This window comes from Erinaceus europaeus, chromosome 19 (genome assembly GCF_950295315.1).
Source record: "Erinaceus europaeus chromosome 19, mEriEur2.1, whole genome shotgun sequence".
In the NCBI taxonomy this organism is placed as follows: domain Eukaryota; kingdom Metazoa; phylum Chordata; class Mammalia; order Eulipotyphla; family Erinaceidae; genus Erinaceus; species Erinaceus europaeus.
In genome coordinates this window covers 20767090-20788748 of record NC_080180.1, presented here as the reverse complement: position 1 = coordinate 20788748, position 21659 = coordinate 20767090, and the positions used below count along the sequence as shown (strand labels likewise).

At 51.9% G+C, this 21659-nt stretch overlaps 1 protein-coding gene across 4 annotated transcripts in view; it reads right to left on the bottom strand.

The window, feature by feature from the left end:
• LGR6 (leucine rich repeat containing G protein-coupled receptor 6) overlaps positions 1-21659 on the bottom strand; it is a 118065-nt gene that overhangs the window by 81771 nt on the left and 14635 nt on the right. For 3 of the 4 annotated variants that reach the window (XM_060178580.1, XM_060178581.1, XM_060178582.1), the window contains exons 2-3: positions 6010-6081; positions 4614-4685 (exon numbers count right to left, since the gene is read on the bottom strand). In XM_060178580.1, coding sequence (XP_060034563.1) covers positions 4614-4685; positions 6010-6081 — 144 coding nt within the window. Of the gene's footprint in view, positions 1-4613; positions 4686-6009; positions 6082-11258; positions 11375-21659 lie in introns of all 4 variants that reach the window. The other variant, XM_060178583.1, reaches the window with a different exon arrangement.

Here is a 21659-nt window from a genome sequence, read left to right as displayed (position 1 = left end):
TGGAGCCTGGAGTCCTGACCCACTCCTGTCCCCCTAGTAGGCTCAGGCTTTTCCTTTCTGCCTGCTTTCCTCACCTTTGCCTTCCTTTTCTTTACTTTCTTCTTTCCTCCTTTCCTCCCTCCCTATTTCTTCTTCTGTCCTTCCTCCCCTGCCTCTCTTTCTTCCTTTCCTTTCTTTTTTATTGCCACTCGGGTTACCACTGGGACTTGGTGCCAGCATGATGAATCCACCATTCTCAGCAGCCATTTTTCCTTTATAATAATTATTATTTTTGAAGGCAGCTATGCTCACTATTATACAACCAATGTGTCTTTGTTGTTGTTGTTGTTGGATAGGACAGATAGAGTAGAGAGGGAGAGGAAGAGGCAGACTTGCTTCTCTGCTCATGTAGTTTCTTCACTGCAGGTGGGGATTGGGGACTCTAGCCCAGGTCCTTGAGGATGGCAGCTTGTGGGCTTAACTGGGTACACCACCACCTGACCCCTCCTCCTTCCTTCCTTTCTCCCTTCCTTTTTTTTCTTCTTACTTCCTGTGGAGCTGGGTTTCTCACATGCATAATTCTACTGCTCCAGGTCACTTTTTAATGCAGATATGCAGCACTGGAGCTTCCTCCAGTGCCCAGTCACTCCCAAGTGGTGCAAGGGCTCAGTGGCAAGGCGCACAGCCTATCCTGTGAGCTGTTTCTCTGGCCCCGGTTCAGACTTTGGTTGTGTGCAGAGCTGAGAGGGCGTCTCAGAAAGGTTTCTGAGATGAGGCCGGGCTAAGGAGAATCACAGAGAAGCAGCAGAAGACACATTCTGGAAGCAGGAAGATGTGCCATGCTGTCACAGGTGGGTCAGGGAGGACAGAGGGAAAGCAGGCTTTCCTCCCAGGCCTCAGTTTCCCTGACTCTGTAGCTGAGAGACTGGATGTTCCTTTGGGGAAGGAGGCTGTGGGTGCCTCCTAGGACAGCAGGACCCAGAGAAGCATGATGGTGAGGGGTCTCTGGTGAAAACTTGTCCCCACAGCCCAGTTTTGCAACAAGACAGCCAGCCAGCCAGCACCTCCTGCACAACAGTAGCTGCTCTCCTGGGACCAAGAACATCCACCCCAGGCAGGAGCACCCAGGCACCTGGGAACCCCATGTACAAACTAGAAGGTCAGAAAATCCCCTCCACCCCCAGAAAGGGAAACACAAGGGGCTTGGGAGCCCCTCCACTGCCGTGACTGACCCCAGCTGACCCAGTGCCCAGTGTGGCCTTGAGCAGTTGTGAGGACTCTCCAAAGAATGGGGAGTTCTTGAAGACACCACCAATGTGTCCTGGAGCTCAGCTTCCCCAGAGACCCATCCTACTAGGGAAAGAGAGAGGCAGACTGGGAGTATGGACCGACCAGTCAACGCCCATGTTCAGCGAGGAAGCAATTACAGAAGCCAGACCTTCTACCTTCTGCAACCCACAATGACCCTGGGTCCATGCTCCCAGAGGGATAGAGAATGGGAAAGCTATCGGGGGAGGGGGTGGGATATGGAGATTGGGCGGTGGGAATTGTGTGGAGTTGTACCCCTCCTACCCTATGGTTTTGTTAATTAATCCTTTCTTAAATAAAAAATAAAAAATAAAAAATAATAATAATAAAATAAAAATATATATAAAAAAAAAAGAGAGGGCTGCAGAGACAGCATTATGGTTATGCAAACAACTTTCATGTCTGAGGCTCTGAGGTCCCAGGTTCAATCCTCAGCATCCCCATAAGCCAAAACTGAGCACTGCTTTGGTTAGAAAGAAGAAAGAAAGAGAGAAAGAAGAGAAAAGAAAGAGGAAAGAAAAGAAGGAGCTACAGCACCACGGCTTCCTCCATAGTAGCTCCCATGTGATGCCTAAATGGTATACACACAGTCCAGGCACACTACCCAGTGAGCTGCCTCTCTGGTCCACAATTAATTGATTAATTAATTAGTTTTCACCAGAGTTTTGTTAAACTCTGACTTCTGATGACACTGGGGGTTCCGTAGCCCCCATGTCCACTTGGTCGATTCTAAATTATATTCCTCCATGAAGATAATTTCTGGAACCATCCGTTCCACCCCAGTTCCATGGCTGCCAGTTCTTAGCAACATCGCCCTGCCAGATATTCGTCGGGATGCGGCATCATCTAAGTTCATTTCCCACATCTACACTCGACCGGACCTGCCAATATATGCGGATATCTTCGCCCACCCTGTCCAATGCTTGACATCTCGTCACCCAATCTGGTCCCCTACGCCTACACTGAACTTCCCTGTTCCAGACTCTTGGAAACAGAGTTGGCAGTCAGCTGAGGTAAAGAGCAAACACCTCATCAAAAAAAAAGAATGGGGAGTTCCCAGAGGAAGGTGCTGGAGAAACAGGAGCTGTGGTCTGAACCTTTATTTATTTATTTATTAGTCTTTGCATCCAGGGTTATCTCTGGGGCTCTATGTTGAACCCACCACTCCCAGTAGCAATTTTTTTCCATTTTATTGGGTAGACAGATAAATTGAGAGAGGAGGGGAGATAGCGTGGCAAAGAGAAAGATAGATACCTGCAGACCCGCTTCCCCACTTGTGAAGTGACCCTCCTATAGGTGGGGAGCCAGGGTTCAAATCTGGGCCCTTGCACGGGGCCTTGCACTTGTACGATATGTGCTTAACCGGGTTGCCACTGCCTGCCCCTAACCTCTCTTTATATTATTAGATTTCTTTCTTTTTTTCTTTCTCTTTTCTAAAAAAAAACCCAATTATTTGGGTCTTCCTGTGAGACTGTGCAGCTCAGTGCCTCCCACGGGTCTGGGAGTGCAACAAGACAAATAGACCCTGGACATCAGAAAGGACCTCTCCTGGTGAAACCCCTCATCTGAAGTCCTAAGTCGAGCAAGGGGAGGAATTCCCCTCCCAAGACAACACACTTTCCCTAAAGAGTGAAGCTTCTTCAGAGAGCTGACATGAGAACTTGGGGGGCGGTGGCCTTGAGGGATGGGACCCACAGCAATGTAGTCTGACAGTCCCCAGCTCTGCAGCCTCTACCCAGGCCCAAGCCACTGGGTCCAGGGTTGAGCCAAGGGAGCCTTTAGCAGCAGCAGGCAGGAGGCTGCAGCCTGCCTGGGCTTTGATTCCTTGCAGAAAGCAAGTGAGAAGAAGGGGCATGGGTGGTGGGGGAGGCTCACCACTAAGCCTGAGTCTTAGGGATGGGACGTGAGGCTCCCATCTTCTGAGGCCCAGCAAACAGGGTCCTCTCTAATCCTGCTGCAGGTCTAAGCCTGTCGCCCGGCGCAGACATGCCACCAGGCAGGTGGCTACATGGAGCAGCAGGGCAGAGCCCCCCTCCCATCCCCCTGGGGAGGAAAGTTTTGGGGGAGCCAGGCAGACAGGAGAGGAAAGAAGAGGGACAACCAAGAGGCAGAAGCAAAACAGCAGAGAGGGGGAGAGCCAGGTCTAAGATGGAGAAGTAGAAGCAGACAGGGAAACTGAGGCAGAGCAGAAAGTAACAGATAGCCAGGGGCTGGGAGACAGAAGTCTCAGAGGTGCCAGAGACCAGTGAGATGGGAAAGGTGAAAAGTGTCTCTCACACTTGCTCTGTTGGAGGGCTGCAAGCCTCAAGTTCAAAGCCTGGGAGGGTGGAGTGGGGGAGGTCGCACTAGCCCAGAGACAACCACAGGCAGATCTTTCTAGGTAAAGGCAGCCTCGAGCCAGACATTAGTTTCAGCCTCTTCCCACTCACTCAGCCAGGTGGTCTTACACAGTGAACAGCCTACTCAACTGTACAAAGAGCTGCGGTGAAGTTGAGACTGAGGGAGGGACAGAGCTGGGGGAGGAGGGCCTCATTTCCTTACCCCAGTTTTCCCTGTGTGTGATGATATCCCTTCCCTCAGAATCTCCCCTACCACCTTTAGACCCTGACCACCCACCCCTCTCACCACTGTTCGCCCTACTTGTCATAAGAACATGGGGAGGGAGGGCAGTATTGGGAGGACAGAGTGAGCCACGGACTGTCGGGAGGGCGATGACACCTCCTCACCCTTGGTTTCTCTAAAACAGGCCATCCGTTCAAAGGTGGAGCTGTGTGTGTGATAACCTAATATCCTCTCCAATTTCCACTTTCCTTTCACTTCCTGGGATGGTGAAAGGAGCTGGGAAGAAGGAACCTGAAGGAGAAATGATGTTTAGAGCGAGGGTAGGACCTCACTGCTGCAGCCACAGAGAGACCGAAGCTGGGCCTCCAGAAAAACAATAGCCAAAGAGAACCAGATGGCAGAAATGCTCTTGAGTCTCTGCTGGTCCTTAGGGTCTTAGGAGAGCAGCGGGTTTGTGCCTGAACTCAATTGCACAAAGACCCTACAAAGCTGATCATCAGGAAGTCTCCTTACAGATGCCAGAAGGGTGCTCCTCCCCTCTCCCCTGGCCCCAAAGGGGTGCTGCCCTTACCACGCGCTGTGAAATGGTTATGTGCAAACCCTCAGGGCTGCTATAGACAAGGGGAGAGCAAAGAAATGGAAACCATGCCTAAGAGGAGAGAGAGCACGAAATGAGAAGCTGAGACTGAGGGTACCAGCCCCCCACATGCCAGCATTCTCTGGGGACGTCTGCATGGAGAGCAGGGTGTACTTATTCTACTCACAGGATCTTCAGGCTGTAGAGTCCAGAAAACGCTTGTCCTGGGATATGTGACAGGTGGTTCCCAGAAAGACGCCTGTAGAGCAGAGCAGAGGGTCAGTGTGGGTAGCAGGGGGCAAGGAGGGGCTGGCTGCGCGTCCCTGACCTGGGGAGGCTGGACTGACAGCATCCTCCTGTTCAAAGCTACAACGTGCTATGGACTTCATACCCATCATCTCCAGCTTCCCCAGGTGATTGTCACCCCTCAATTTCAGAGACTGAAGAGACTGAAGTTTAGGGAGTCCAAGTGAGCTCCCCTTAAGGGTCACAGAGCTAATCAGTGGCAGAGCCGGGACCACTCACTTCTGGCCTTACACTTGCCCCCAGTGCCACCTCCTCTCCCATGTTCACCTGGCTTAGCCCCAGCCTGCCCCCAACTGGACCACATAGTGTACGCTGTCACCAGGGGAGGGTGCCAGACAGACAGGTGTGTCTGGTCCTACACCGCTAACCCCCTAATCCAGGAGGGTTAGGAAATGGTGTTGGAATCAGTCTGGCCTTCTGGTCTAATTGAACATTTCCATGTTTGTCATGGGGCAATCACCAGTTCTAAAAGGAGCAAGTGTGCTGAGATCCACTGCCGCTAAGTGCTGACTGAACAGCTTTAACTGAGGATGACTCAGAGGGCAGTGGGAGCACGTGGTCCTGGGACATTATTATGTGCATATAAGTTCCCGCCCAGATGCCTGCAGATGGAGAGATGGAGCTAGCACTACCCAGAGGATATTTTTACACTTTTATCTCTAGTGAGAGTCGACCTGGCATTTGCTGTTAAAATAATAATAATACTGGGAGCAGGCCGTAGTGCACCTGGATGAGTGCACATGCTACCATGCACAAGGACCCCAGTGCCAGCCTGCAGAGGAGAAACTTCATGAGTGGTGAAGCAGTGCTGAAGTTGTCTCTCTCTCCCTCTCTGACTCCTCTTTCCCTCTCAATTCATCTGTCTCTATGCAAAATAAATACAGAAATAAAATATTTTTAAAAGTGTGGAGAGGCATCATGATATTTGGCATGCCCTGAGCTTAGGGTCTGGGAGTGGGGCATTTGCCATAGAAGGATCCTTTGGAGAGAGATCTGGGGTCCCCCAAGCTTGGGTTCTGGGGATGGGGCACTTTTCATGGAAGTTTTTGAAACTCAGTCTTCCTCTCGGGCCTTAAATCCTTAAGTTACCAGTCCTTCCTTTGGCCTTGGCTTCTCCTTTTCATTCCTTCCCTACCTGTCCCTTCCTCCTTGGACCTCTCTGTCTCTTTCTTTGACCTTTTGCAGGAAGAGCTCTCTGCTTCCCATCCCCTGACCCCTGGCTATCCCTGGCCCCTGTACCTCCACCCTGCCCCACCAGCCCCTTAATGGCTACTCACAGCTCCTCCAGGAAGCGCAGGTGGCGGAAGAGGCCGGGCTGCAGCTTTGTGAGGTTGTTCATGCTCAAGTCTCTGAGTGAAGAAAAGACAGGGAGGTGTCAGTGTCCTGAGTGTCCGCCTCAGAACCCCCACAGGCAATCCTGGGAGTCCCCACTGTACCACACATACCCCTGTTAGTCAGACTCCAAAGCTGGCCAAACCCCAAAGCCGGCTTCACAGCCTGGGCCACATTCTCTCCGAGGGAGCAGAGGGTTGGGAGTCAGGTCTTCTAGACATTCCAGTTCTTCTGACCCCGTCTCTAGTCCTCCTTCTTGCTTTTCTCTTTCCTTCTCAGACACATTCTTCTAGAACATTCCAGTTCTCTCAACTTTGTCTCTAGATCCCTCTTTGCTTTTTCTCCTTCTTTCCCCAACACCCCTGGGGATGACAGTGATTAGGACAAAGCTGGGCTCCCTGGGGGCAGAAGTGTGTATGTGTGTGTGTGTGTTTGTGTCTGTGTGTGTGTGTGTGTCTGTGTGTGTATGTGTGTCTGTGTGTGTCTGTGTGTGTGTGTGTCTGTGTGTGTGTGTCTGTGTGTGTCTGTGTGTGTGTGTCTGTGTGTGTCTGTGTGTGTCTGTGTGTGTGTGTCTGTGTGTGTGTCTCTGTGTGTGTGTCTGTGTGTGTGTGTGTCTGTGTGTGTGTGTGTGTCTGTGTGTGTGTCTGTGTGTGTGTGTATGTCTGTTTGTGTCTGTGTGTGTGTGTCTGTGTGTGTGTGTGTCTGTGTGTGTGTGTCTGTGTGTGTGTGTCTGTGTGTGTGTGTGTGTGTGTGTGTGTGTGTGTGTGTGTATGTGTAGGTGGTGAAGTAGTGGTGGGGATCATCCTTTCAGCTCATCCCAGAGCCCCTGGGATTTCACTGACCAGAAGTCTCTGCCAGGCTCCCTGCCAAAGGCTTCCCTCCCTCAGTTTCCTCCTCACACCTCAACCTGAAGATACACCCCTGAGCCCTCCATGGGTGCTGCCAGCCCTCCTAGGTTATCTTAAGAGGTCCTGTGGGTGGCTTCCAGGTCCTCCCCCTCTAACAGTTGCACAAAGCAACTCCAGTAATAGCAGCTCACAGTGACTGGGGGCATACTATGTGCCAGACGAGGCCTAACCTTTGTCCAGTAGATCCACCTCATTCTTATAAGCACCACAAAGGAGAATCCATTGTTACTTCCATTTTACACTCAAAGAAATAAAGGAAAAATCCTTGAACCCCAGAGTCTAAAGACCCTGAGATCTACTCTCTCAGATAACCTCTGTTACTTAAAAGTGCGGAGCAGGGCAGGGGGGAGGAGAGGCTCTGAATCACGATGACTTTCTGTTTCTTAATGAAAGCAGGAGGGATAACTCCAAACTCCTAAGGGGTTGTAAGGATTAAGTGACCCAGTGCTCACAGTCTAACAAATACCGTGCGCGTGTGCACACACACACACACACACACACACACACACACACACACACACACAATTTGTTTTCTGCCTTCTAGCTACCCCTTAGCAGCCTACGGCTAAGTGTCCTAACCCAACAGGCCTGTAAGAGGTGAGGAAGCTGGTACCTTCATCTGCTGGCCCTGCCCTGTGTCATCCAAGACTGCCCCACAGCATCTGTTTCTCACCTCTGCCAGCCCCTCCCTGAGAAGGGCCCAAGGAGGCCCCAGACCACCCCACACCCCAAACTAGTGGGCACCAGCCCAGGCCTTTCTGAAGCTTCCTCCTCCCCTAGGAAAAGCACTGGAGCACGAGACCCAGGTTTGAGGTTTGAACCTGACCCTCAACTGCACTGAAGGAAGCTTCACTGCTGTGGTTCCTTTCTCTCTCTTTCTAGCTGAGAAAATCAGCCAAGAGTGATGAAGCCCCTGTCAAGGAAAAAAGAAAAAAGAAAGGAAAATGGGGGGGAAAAAAGGTTAGAAAAAAAAGGCACTATAGGGAGTCAGGCAAGTTGCACAGTGGGTTAAGCACACGAGGCACGAAGCGCAAGGCCCTGGTGTAAGGATCCCGGTCCAAGCTCCACACCTGCCGGGAAGTCACTTCAAAGGCGGTGAAGCAGGTCTGCAGGTGTCTGTCTTTTTCTCCCCCTCTCTGTCTCCCTCTCCTCTCTCCATTTCTCTCTGTCCTATCCAACAACAATGACGACCTCAATAACAACCATAATAACTACAACAACAATAAAAAAACAAGGGCAACAAAAGGGAAAACAAATAAAATATTTAAAAAATTAATTTGAGAAAACACACTATAACATCAGCAAGATAGCTCAGCTAGATAGTGCCCCGGCTCTGTCATGTGTATGAGGTAGGTTTGAGACTCTCCCCTCCTCCACTGCTTTATCTTTCCTTTCTGTCTCTGTCTCTCTCTCTATCAGGAAAAAAAAGTCAACTTGGGGTGGTAAAGTTCCAGTGACATCACTGCTAGAACTTTTCTAGTTAAAATAAAGATATCTCCAAAATAGAAACTTGAGAGTCTTCCTAAATAATGGGCTAATTATATTAACAGTATTGGGCAAAGAAACTATTAACTTAAGTCCTTTCTTTTTTTTTAGTTTTTGTGATTAATAGTAGGTTAAAAGATTCCTTTCTTGTTATTAGGTCCTGTCCTCAGAAACTAACTTTCCAAATAAAGGATGAAAATTAAATCATATGTTTTTCTTTCCTTTCCTTTTCTTCTATTTCCTTTCCTTTACTTCTTAAGATAGAGCAAGAGATGCAGAGAGGGGGAAAATTTTATGAAATTCAGAAAGAAGAAAAGAGAGAAACGTTAATCTACACTCATACTTGGCAATATCTGGATATATTTTCATTCTTTTGTGCTCTCTAGATTTTCCTAATATTTTATACTATATATGATTTAATTTTGCAAAACTGGAATCATATTGCTTGTGCTGCCTCTTTTTTGGTTTTTATTTTTATTATTTTACTGGTACACTGCTCAGCTCTGGCTTCTGGTAATATCAGAGACTGAACCTGGAACGTCAGGGCCTCAGACATGAAAGCCTTTAACATCACTGCTATGCTGTATCCTGGGCTGTTTTATATCTTGTTTTGTTGTTGACTTGAGAAAATGGCATAAATTGGTTTGGGAAGATAGCAAAATGGTTATGCAATAAATAAATAAAATTTCATTCCTGAGGCATCAGAAGTCTCAAGTTCAGTCCCGAACCATAAGCCAGAGCTGAGCAGTGATCTGGTAAATAATAATGATATGATAAATAAGAAATAAAAAAAGAAATATTATAAATTACCCTATAAATCCTTATTTAGAAGCATGATTTTAAAAAAGCTTTTAGGGGGTGACAGGTTAACTTACTGCACAGTGCACATCCTTTTCCATAAACAAGGCTCAGGTTCCAGCCCAGACCCCACTGCACTGGAGGAAAGCTTGGTGCTGTGATGTCTTGTCCTCTCTCCGTCTCTCTGTCTCTCTCACTATCTGAAAATGTCAGCTTGGAGAAGAAGCCTGGGGGGAAAAGGAAAGAAGGAAGGGAGAGAGGGAGGGACAGAGAGGGGGAAAAAGGGAAGGAAGAGAGCTTTGGTGCTCAAGCCTGAGCGTTTCCAATCCCCAAGATGTGTGTGTGCGCAGCGCGTGCTGCGTGTGCTCAGCGAGGAGTCCAGTTCCCGTCTATAAAAAGACTGTTTAGTCTCAAACGTCTTATCTGTGATAAAGCTGGGACTCCAGACGCCATGTCCTCCCGGGGAAGGAGATATTCCATGTGGGGTAGAGCCAAGGCCCTGGCAAGCCCAGCCCCAAGTCCACAGCTCTCTGCACCCAGGGTGGGGGGGAGGCCACGGGAGAGGCCTCAGGAGCAGGTGGGAGGGAGCAGGACCTGGAGAGTTCCTCGAGAGACTGTCTGCAGAGGCTGGGGCTGGGCCCTGGGGCGGGTGGTGTGAGGATACAGGAGCAGGGGACAGAGTCTGGTGTCCTCGCTCCAGTCTGGGGCCCGGCTCAGCCTCAGCTAGGCAGGGAGGCCTGGGGTGCCACAAAAAAAAAAAACGATTACCTCTAAATATTTACCCCGTGCATTTCTGGACGTGTCTCCACAAGTGGGAGCGGGAGTTCAAGGAGCATGCAGGGCGTGTGACTCAGGCCTCATCACTCAGCTGTCCCCCCAGGGGCCGCACCTCAGAGCCTCTGATGTGGCTCCATGCCCCTCCCCTACCCATCCCCCTGAGTAGCGGCCTCATTGTTCTCCCCAGAGAGCAGGGGGGCTGTATCCCCCAGTTCGCCCCCACATCCTGCCCAGAGACAACACAGGGCCCAGCTGCAGGGAAGGGGGTTCTCATGTCTAGGAGGTTGGGGGAGCCCCTTTCCTGCCTGGCCCCTTCATAAAAGGAAAAAGGGTGAGGCTGGGAACTGGGAGGCGACTGGGGGGGGGGGGTATAAGGAGGAGGGGGAAGCTCCTGCCCCAGGCTGCCACCAGGAGTTTGTGTGAAGTTCTGAAAGAGTCTGTCATGGAAAGCTAGTGGTTCTGAGGTTTGGACTTCCAGAGAGGTCAGCTGTCATCCTGGCCCAGAGGGAGCACTGACCTTCAGGGCATCAGCCGACCACTGCATTGACCTGGATGTTCAATTTTGTAACTAACAAGCTGGGGCATCATGGAAACTCCTAGTCTCAGAGGTGTTGTGGGTGAAGGTACACATGAACATCTGTGCGGCAGGGTGCTGAGTGGTTAATGTCACTTGCTGCCGGGGCTGGGCAGTAGCACAGCGGCTTAAACGCACATGGCACTTGCTGCCTCAGAACAGCTGAGGCAGTGCAGTGACAGCAGCACTGTGGGAGGAAGGAAGAGTTTGACCACCGGCAACCCTAACTCCTGCTCAGACTCAGTCTTCTCACTGGCCCCTCTTCTGGCCCCAAGTGAGCGTGGGGTGTGCAGTGAGGCTGTAGGAGACGTCTTGCTAGGGGCCAGATTAGATAGCCAATACCTGGACTCACTCTGCCACACAACTTAAACGCCCTGTGACCAACACACACACACACAGCTCCTCTCCATTGGCACATGAGCTGTGGCACAGGGACCCACACCCTAAAGAGCCCAGACAGTTGAATTTTCTGCTATTGATGTTTTGAAATTTTCAGTAGTTCTAGGACTGAGGACACAATGCAGTGGTGGCTTACAGCACTCACGCATGAGCAGTCCCAGGTTCAATCAGCACTGCCAATAGCCAGAGGCAAGCAGTGCTCTGGTGCACAGTACAGAGAATTGTGACATGTTCCAAACCCTGTCACACCAACCTGGGTCCTGGGCCTACTGCAGGGACTGAGAGTCTGAGTTTTGATTCATTCTGAAGCCTTCTTCTCAGCAGCACTTGGGGCCCCTGAAGGATCTACGTCCTCCCAGTGGGCACAGCCTGGGTGGGAGTGGAGACAGGAGGGGTCCATGGGGTGAGGCTGGCAGTGACGGTGAGAAAGGGGCTGCCCTGGGCAAGGGAAGTGGAAGCTTCTGGCTGTACAGAGGAAAATGTTCCCAGAGCTGCTTGTGAGGCAATGGACCACCAAGGAAGCTGGGGGGAGGTGGTGTCACCATGGAGACAGAGAACAGGTTTGATAAGAGGGAGGATGATGGGGGGGGAGATGGGGGGAGGTGGGGGGAGCAGACTACCAGGAGACCCCCTAGACATTCCAGCAATCTGCTCTCACCCAGGAGGCCTGATCCAGCTGCACTGAGAAGCAACAGAGGTGAGAGAGAGCCACCATGTCCAGCCAGGCTGCAGCAAACACTGTCCCCACTTGGCTGCCTGAGGGCCCCAGAGGGAACGGAAGGAAGCTGGGTCCTGACTCCATGCTGGGCTGAGGGCTGCCCACACCTGCTGTCCTCTGTTGCCAGATATGGGCAACCAAGGTACCCAGGGGTGAGCTCCTGCCCCAGGCAGAACCTGCGCCCACTGTATTCCATGCATGCTTCCTCTGAGGTGACTGAGCAACCAGCACCCTTTGTCTTTTGAACCTCACATGGGGCTAATTAGCCAGGGAGCTTGGTGCTCCTGTCTCTAAGCTTCATTGTCCCGTCTGTAGAAAAAGGATAATCACAGTGCTGGCCTCCCATGCCTGGTGGGGAGAGTGAGGAGTTTACAGGTGCGTATGCCCACTTAAAAAAATGCCTCAGGGGCTGGGCAGTGGTGCACCTGGTTAGGTACATATTACCAGGTACAAGAACCAAGGTTTAGTCCTCCACTCTGCACCTTTGGGGGAGGAGCCTCAAAAGTGGTGAAGCAGGGCTGCAAGTGTCTCTCTCCCTCTCTACCTCCCCTTCCCCTCTCAATTTCTCTCTGTCCTATCAGATAAAGTGGGGATGGGGTGAATGGAAAAACTAGCCACCAGGAGTAGTGGATTTATCATGCAGGGACCGAGCCTCAGCAATAACCCTGGTAGTAATAAAGAATATAGACACTGAAGCCAATAAAGAAAAAGATACTAATATTAATATTAAGGGGAGGCCCATCTGCTGAATTGTACCAATCAGCACACAGCAGCCCATGTGGCTATGAGGCCCTCTCCTCTGAGCTCCAGCAGAGGGAGAGAGGGCCAGGTGCCACCCCGGCTCAACACTTGCCGAGGAGTCTTCTGTTTCTTCCAAGGTTCCCCCTACTCCTGATCTGATTTCCCCCTTCACCTTCTCCAGCATCCACAGTGAACACAGGTCTCCTTCTGGTCCTCTGATCTTGAGACAGCTGTCTGCTTAGAGACTAGTCACTGATGAGACAGCCCTTGCCCTTGGCCCAGGCCACCCTGCACATGGGCAGCAGGGCAGGACTGGGGCCAGGGAGCCCGACGGGAAACCCCATCCTGCTGAGAAAAGCTCAGCAGACAGGTAGCGTGACTCAGGGATCTTCTGGGACTTAGAGAGTCCTTGTGGGTTCCCCCACTCACCAAAGGCACGTGACTAGGTAGAGAGGAAAGAACACGAACGATGTAGAAACCAGGGTCCTGGTCCATTGGGGCCAGTGCCAGGGGTCCCTCCAGATGGGCAGGCCAGGATTTGATATCACAGGGCCAGGGCCAAAGCCAGGGGCAGGGTCCAAGCCTGGGGGCAATGAGCAGCCTGCTTCTGGGGATAGGGGTGGGGTGTTCCCGTAATCACAGTTCAAGCCCTACGTGTGGGCTCTGCCCTGCCCATAGATGGTTTACAGTATGGTCATGCAGCCACCATGCCAGTTAAAGTCGTCAGCTGTGTGTCTGGAGAACAGTGGTGGCACTGGAGGGAGAAAGTGGGGATAAGGGGGACTTCTGGAGGGAGGGGGGTTGGGCAGAGATGAGGATGGGGTGGTCCAGATGTCAGCTGCTCATACCTGGAGTCTAATTCAGAGAGGAAGGCACACTAGCACCCACCACTGGTTATAGTGGGGAGGACTGTCCCTGTCCCTGCTGGAGTTTTGGCACCCCTCATCTGCCCTCTGAACACCCTATGTGCTTCCAAACACCCCCTGAGTGGAAGGTATATCCTAGTCCCTGAAGCCCAGGAGGGAGAAGCCACAGGCCCAGAGAGTCAGTTACTCAGGCCACACAGCAAGTTGGTGACAGAGTGGGTACTGGAACTAAGTCCCCTAAAACCCAGAGCGACATTGTTTCACCCCATGCCCTGTCTGCGCTGTCTTTATTTGTTTTTGTTTGTTTTTTTTTTCCACCAGGGCTATTGGGGTTATTAATTCCTTGGGCTTGGTGCCTGTACAATAAATTCATCATTTATCATTTCTGAAGTTTCCCCCCTGTAGGTGGGGGCTGGGACTTGGACCCAGGTCCTCAGGCATGGTAATGTGTATGCTCAACCCTGAGTCCCACTGCCTGGCCCCTGACCTGGGATTTTTAAAGAGCCCCATCTGGGCAGCTGACTACTGGAGCCCCTACCTCCTTATCAGAGATGACTTGGTGCTGGCCATGTGCTCTGAGACCCCCAACACAAAAGCTGATATTGAGTTCTTAAGATTTTTTGCAGGAGTCGGGCGGTAGCATAGCGGGAGCGCAGGTGGCGCAAAGCTCAAGGACCGATGTAAGAATCCCAGTTCTAGCCTCGGCTCCCCGCCTGCAGGGGAGTCACTTCACAAGCGGTGAAGCAGGTCCGCAGGTGTCTTTCTCTCCCCTCTCTGTCTTCCCCTCCCCTCTCCATTTCTCTCTGTCCTATCCAACAACAACGACAACAATAAAGCAACAAGGGCAAAAAAAAAAAGGGAATAAATAAGTTAATTAATTAATTAAAAAAGAAGATTTTTTGAGATTTTCCTAAATTTCCAAACAAGGCAGTGTTCTTTCATGGGGGGGGGGGGGGGCTATGTGTATTACAGCGCAACATGTTCTCTGGGGTTTTGCACCAAGTCCTGTGTGAGCACAATGCTGTAAAATGCTATATATATATATATATATATATATATATATTTTTTTTTTAAGGGCTACGGCTTTATTTTCATTTCTTGGCTCTCTGGTTGGGAACAAGAATGTCTCCCAGGTTGCCTGCAGGGGCTGGAAGACTGTGATGGAAGAGAGGGAGGATGAGATAGCAAGAGAAGAGCAGAGGGGTGGGTGGCAGGCCTGGAAGCAGAGAGTGGGGGGTCGTCTGTGAGGGCATGCCAGGCAGTGGCAAGGAGGGTCAGACTGGAATGGGGCAGGGACGGACGGGGGTGGCGAAATAGCTCACTTGGATAATGTGCTTCTTTGCTGTGTGAGCACCCCAGGCTGGAGACAGCTCCCCACAACATTGAAGGAAGCTTCAGTGCTTGTGGTCTCTTTCACTTGCTCACTCACTCACTCGCTCACTCTCTGTCTCTGTTTAAAAAAAAAAATGACAGAATGGACCAGAGGGAAGGAAACACCAGAGGTGACCTAGTTAATCCATTTGGGATGAAGAGGGATGAAGACAGGAAGAGACATTCCAAAAAGTCAAAGGAGAGAGAGTCAATGAGACAGCTCAGCCTATTAGAACACCAATTGTGTGCCTGAGGCCCCAGAAACTGCAGGTTCAATTCTTGGCACCACCTCATCAATGCCAGAGCTGAGCGGTGCTCTGGTCCTCTCTCCTTCTACTCTCTCTTTCATAAGTAAATATTGCTTTATCATGTCCTCTTCTCTCTCCTTTGACTTTGAATTTGTAAAATTTATTTACTTATGTCACTCATAGGCATTGCAACAGTTCAGCTATTTCCTGGGTCTCTCACAAGGGAGGCTGAGGAGAGGCCAGACTTGGGAGGGGAGTCATGATTTGTCACCCTAGGAATCAACTTATGAAGTCCTGTAAGGACTTGAAGCCAGGCCACATGGCCCAACCTTCTTCTTACCAAAAGGAGGAGTTGGGGGAACAAGGCACCAAGTGTGGGTACCCAAGAGGAGGCCTTGGAAAGACAGTCACAGAGCTGACCCTGCACTCGGCACCATAACAAGTTCCTTGTCAAAGGAGTTGCCCCCCCTCCCAAGACTGAGGGGCACCATGAGCTCTGGCTGGGTGTAGAGGCTAAGCTGAGGGGTTCCACAAAGCCCCGAGTGCCATTAGAGGGAGTAGCTCAGTGCCTGCCCCGCCCCCTGCACCAGCCAGCCCCTAGAGAGCCTGCAGAGCCAGGCGGAGTTCTCAGAGCCCAGGGATTGCATAACCCTGTGTGCTTCTCGCCTATGGGTCCATCTCACTGCCAAGCCATGCCACCCACAGGCAGATGAGTTAAAGGGGCCAGGCCTCTGGGCTGAAGCAGCTCAGGGGTAGGAAGGCACAGAGCCTCTGGGGGCCCTGGATGCCCTCTCTCCACTCCTCTGGCTCCCAGACAGAGGGTAAGGACCTGCCTTTCTAGAGCAGATGCCACCCATATGTGGCTACTTAAATTTAAATATGCTAAAATGAAATCATATTAAAAATCAAATTAATTCTAGGCAAGAGAGTATCTCACTGAATTGCCATGCACATGACTTAGGTTCAAGTCCCAGAACCATATGGAAGGTGCCACAGCATTGGGAGAAGCTCTCGTGCTATGGTATCTTCCTTGCCCTCTGTTTCTCTATATGCATGAAAAAGTGGCCCAGGGGCCATGAACTCACACCTGTGTGAGGCTCTGGACACACACACACACACACACACTCCAGCTCCTCAGTCACACTGGCCACACATTGAGGCCCAGTAGCTACATGTAGTAGCTAGCGGTCAGCACATTGGACGAGAAAGAGCTAGAAAGCACCCCTGGTGACAGAGAATTCCACCGGGACCTGGGGGAGCCTCAGATCCCACTGACCTGTGTTTGAGGTCAGCTCAGCACTTCTTGTCTGTGTGACTTTGGATAAGTCACTAGCTCTCTCACTGCCTTCGCCTCCTAACCACCGGAGCCTGGTGTGGAGACAGAACCAGCCAGGTGACCTGTGATCGATCACTCCTCCCCTGTGCCAGGTCAGGTGCAACCCCTGCAAGAAGCCCCCAACTTCTATGAAATCAAAAGACCAAGTGTCTCCCACTGTTACAGGATGCCCCCACCCCCCAGCCTGCCCTGTGCTACATGACACAGCTGCAAAGGCCCATAATGTGCACCCTTTCCCTCAAGGGACCAGGCAAGGAAGGACAACGACGAAGAGCACCCTGACCACCCCTGAGAGACAGGTGGCATCTGCGGGCTCCAGGACAGGAAAACTTGTGGCCACTTGACTCAGGTCTCTGAGGGTCCTGTCACAAAGCCAGGTTATGCATGAGGTCCTGTCCCCACTGCAAACTGTCCCCTGATGCCTCAATTGCTCATTATCTTAGCTGGTCTCCCCACTCAGGGAGCCCTTCACCTGTCCTCATCACATACATGTGACACTGGCTTCAAGATCCCTTTTCCAGTAGTGAAGAGGAGCTGGCAGCCATGGCAGGGAGGGGTGGTTGGGGCCTGGCCAGGGGACAGAGGTGACCTGCTGCAGCAAACAGAAGTGGGTGTGGCTGCGCTCTCAAGGGCTGGGCCCCATTAGTCCTGCGCTGTCTTCTAGGACAGTGCCTCTTCTAGCCTTTGCTCCCTCTTGAAGGCCACTCCCACTGTGCAGGGGTGAGGGACATGGAGTCTGCCTCTACTACCAGACTCTATGCTCCTAGAGAAGACACTGACATCCCATCATATCAGAAGTCCCAGAGCAGAAGCCACCACCCCACCACCACCACCAGAGACCCCAGGAAAGGGTGAAGCAGGGAAAAGTAGTGAAGAGTGAGGGGAGCCTAGGAGTGGGGCCTGCTTTGTGTGCACCCCACAGGAAGGCCTGTTGATTTAGCTGAAGGGCCTGTCCTGCTGCCTTTATTCCAGGAATAAAAGGTGCAGGTGTGTCTGAGGATGGGTGTGGAGAAAGGCCCCTCTATTTGGAGGCTCCCTGGTCCTCACACCCCAGCTGGCAGTGCTCCACTCCCTTGAGGACACCTCCTTTCATGGTGGGCCACTAGAAATAGAGGGGCTGCCTGAGATGCCCCCACCCACCACGGCAGCACCAAGATGCCCAGCCAGCACCAAGGTGCAGACCAACTTCAGTCTAGGGTGTGAGCAGAAGCAGGGAGCGCAGAGCATATGGTCAAATCTACAGACCAGGCTGAGGAGACAGCATAATGGTTCTGCCGAAAGACTCTGTGCCTGAGGCTCTGAGGTCCCAGGGTCAATCCCTAGTACCACCATAAGCCAGAGGTGAGCAGTACTCTGCTGACTCTATGTAAGTGATCTGAGTTCCCTCTCTCTCCCTCTCTCTCTCTCTCTCTCTCTCTCTCTCTCTCTCCCTCTCTCTAATATTAGTATATATGTAAAGAGCTACAGGGTCAGTGTGCACAAAAGACTGATGTAGCTAGGGCCCCAGAGGTCCCAGGTTCAATCCCCTGTGCCACTATATGCCAGAGCTGAACAATATTGTGGTTTTTCTCATGAAAATACATATTATTTTTTTAAGCCACCTTGGGGGGGGGGCAGACACTATACCAGAGACCAGGCTCATTTTACAGAAGTGGCTATTAAGTTCCAAAAGGGCCAGAAATGGTCTGTTTCCCTTTACCTCCAATCCCCCAACCCCATCCCCACAGTCCTCTCCCTTTAGATGTCTTTTGCCATCCACATTGCTCCTCAACTTGGCCCTCCTCTCCTCAGTCCAGGACCCGAATCTTATATCCCCTTTTCTAGGAAGGTACCCATCGCTCAACTAGTGGTGGGGAGCTCACACCCATTGGCTCCTGGAGGCAGGAAAAGGCCCAAGGGTATCAGCTTGCCCCTCCCACTCCCATGAAAGGGCTTGGAAGCAGGAAGCAGGAGGTGACCGCAGACCAGACCCGGGAACAATCGAGGGGGATTAGGACCCAGGGCCCCACCCTCTCCTCTCCTTAGTCTCTGGGTCCACTCCTAGTTCCCAGAGACCGCCTGGGATCAGTGGGACTTTCCAGAGCTCTACCTCCTTTGCCTCCCCCAAGCCCACCTGGATGCCACACCCCATCACCACCACCTCCAGGTGGAGTGCACCCCAGGCCCTGGTCCCCCAAGGGGCATTGCCCTTAGCCTCTCCTACCCTGCCACCTCCAGCTATCCTTCCCAGCAAGACACCCTATTTCCCCCTACTTGGTTCATGCCACCTGCAGAACAACTAAGATGGGGTGCCATCCCCCGCCCCCAGTGGGAGCCCTGCCTGTCCCAGCCTCCCTCCTCCTCTGATGGGGCTGAACTGATCTGGGGTATCTCTGCAGGGGGCACAGGTGGGCTTTGTTGCCAGAGTGCCTCCAGCTAGCTACGGGGCAGGGCAGGAAGCTGGCACCTCCACTTCTGGTCTGTCGGGTGCTATCTAATGGATCCTAATGAAGGGGCTGGCAGGGGTACATGGGAAAACCAGATGGGTAGGGGTATGGGCTGTGCCTGCCCAGCGGCAGGAATGCCAGGCAGTGTTCCTCGCCTCACCTGCACTCGCCCCCCTGAGCACTTCTGGAATCAGGACAGAGATAGGCTGGGAAGGCCAAGGGGAGGGGAGGGGAGGGCGTTCTGGGTCAGCCCCACCCTTAGAAGGCACCAGCTGCCACCTCTCCAGGCTGCCTCCAAGTAAGTGAGTGCCACCTGCCTCAGCCCTGATCTCCTCAGCCTTTGATCTTCTGATCTCTGGCCAGAGTTCCCTAGCCAAAGGCATTCCTATCTCCCCAGCCTTTCCACTCCAAGGAAAGGCAAAGGGCTGGGCTCCCTCCCTGGGCTCCCTCCCCTCCCCCATGCTCCTCTCCTCCACCCTATGTTGTGCCTGTATCCAGGACAAGGGACTCTCCAGACTTCTGGGGGAGCGGCCTCTGGTGGGGGGATGGCTGGCCACTGGAGTCGCCGCTGGACACTAGTGGAAAGGCAGCAGCCTTCAGCCTTGCTAAGCCTAGCTGAACATGGGGGGGGGTGCCTTCGTATACAGAAGGGGAGGAATAAGTGCCCCACCCTGAGGCTACTGCCATGTGACCACAGACACAGCTGGACAGAGCCTTGAGCAGCAGTGCTGGAGGAATCCAGAGACAATCTAAGGAGGCTTCCTGGAGGAAGCCTGATCTGGTGTATCCCCCAAGGGGACAGCGTGGTTCATCACATGAGCTTTGCAAAGGGAAATGAGCAAGAGGTGCATGGGATGGCAGAGATTAGTATGTATCTACATACTAATCCTAGAATCTCATAAAGTGACCCTACTTGGGATAAAAAGAGTCTTTTGCAGGTGTGAAGGTCTTCTGGTCCAGAGATTAATTCTGAATCATACAAGTGTCCTTGTAAAGGACATGGGGGAGACACACAGAGAAGAAGGCGGTGTAGGCAGAGATCAGAGTGATGTGGCTACAAGCCAAGACAGCAGGCAGCCAGCAGGAGAGGCACGCGGTAGCTCGGCCCCTCAGCCATGGAGGAGCAGCCAGCTGACACCTGGATTGGCTCCTGGCCTCAGGAACGGGGCTGTACTTGGCTGCTGTCTCAAGTCAGCCGGGCTGGGGTCTCAGTGGGGGACACCACACTACAAGCACAGGGCAGTCAGGGCTCTGCACCCAGCTGTTGTTAGCCCCACCATGGTCCTCCCTACTTGCTGTCCATTCCTGGGATCAGCTAGCTGATGGGCCACCCACACCCCAGACCATAGTGACTGGCAGCTGCACTCTCACATGCTCCCCCAAGGACAGTGCTTATGGTGGCACCATCCAATATCCCCCCAAAAAACTGGAAGGTGCCTGCTGGCCACTGGCAGATGGGGCCATTTGTGCTGACATCCCACAGTAAATGCTGGAAACACTCAGCTCCCACCACAAGCAGCATGCAGGGGACCCTCAGGCCAGACAAAAGTGGGCCATTTATATAAAGCTCAGAACACAGTCAAGACACCCTGCCTTGTCAAATATTGCCACTGGGACCCCTAGAGCTGGAATTGGGAGGAGGTGTGGGCAGGGCGGGCTTCTAGAAAGTTCTTGTAGGACCTAGAACTGATAAAATAGCTAACTTGGCTAGTACACCTGCTTTGTCATGCACACAGCCCTAGAAGCTATGGTACTGTAGTGTCTTTTCTCTGCACCCCCCTCCCAGCAATTTCTAGCTGAAAAAGTTGGCCCAGAGTGGTAAAGCCCTGCAATGACAAAAAGAAAGAAAGAAAGGAGAAGAGAAAGAGGAAGGAAGGAAAGAAGGAAGGAAGGAAGGAAGGAAGGAAAGAAGGAAGGAAGGAAGGGGGCCAGGGTGGTGGCACACCAGCTTAAGAGGTCCTATTACTACACACAAGGACCTGGGTTTAAGGCCCTGCTCCTTACCTGCAGGGCGGATGCTTCATAAGCGGTGAAGCAGAAATGCAGGTGTCTCTCATTCTCTATCTCCTCTTCCTCTCTTAATTTCTGTCTGTCCTATCAATAAAATTAAATTAAAAAGCAGAAAGAAAAATATGGTTGCCAGGAATGGGGGATCTGTGTGCTGGCACTGAACCTCAGCGATAACCCTGGTGGCAATTTAAAAAAAAACAGGATAGAAAGAAGGAAGGAAGGGAGGGAAGGAGGAAGGAAGGAATGAAGGACTCTCTCGGTGTTCGCTCTTGCTCTATGAGCTGCTTTTGCTGGCATATTCAGCTTGTGACAGTTTACCAGGTCACACACAATGTTCATTCCTGTGGTGTGTGTTAAACTTAAAAATGAGCTTGATAAAACAGCACATTCTAGAGTTTTCCTCGAACCTTGGGCTGGCTAAGGACTCCCCTCCAGGTTTCCACAGTGCCCTGTGGATACGGCTCAACATTTATCCCACTAAAGTGGCACTAGATGGTCTCTTCTGTGTGTCCTTTGCTTCCCGCTTGTCCACGTTCTGCTGCACCTAGCCCAGACTCTAGCACACAGCAGGTGCTCAAGAAACCCTTGACAAGACTTGTTAGCATGGTTAAGTATTTCCAGGTTTCTCTACCACGGTCCTCTGGCCATCTGTCCGAAGCCCTCTGCAACTTCACAGATGCACAGTGGGAGACAGGGACACACGTCACTCCACTGCGGTCCCCTCTACCTCCTAACCACCACCACGGCCACACACACTGGCCTGTGCAGAGCCACCCCAGTTTGGACAGACCTGCCAGCTTGTGAGATCTCTCTATTCCCCTCTCTGTGTCTCAATATTTACTTGTTTTTCTGAAAGAGAGAATGAGACAGACCAAAGCAGCACTCAACTTGGGCATATGATGGTGCCAGTGAATGTAAATTGGGACTGGAGATGTTCA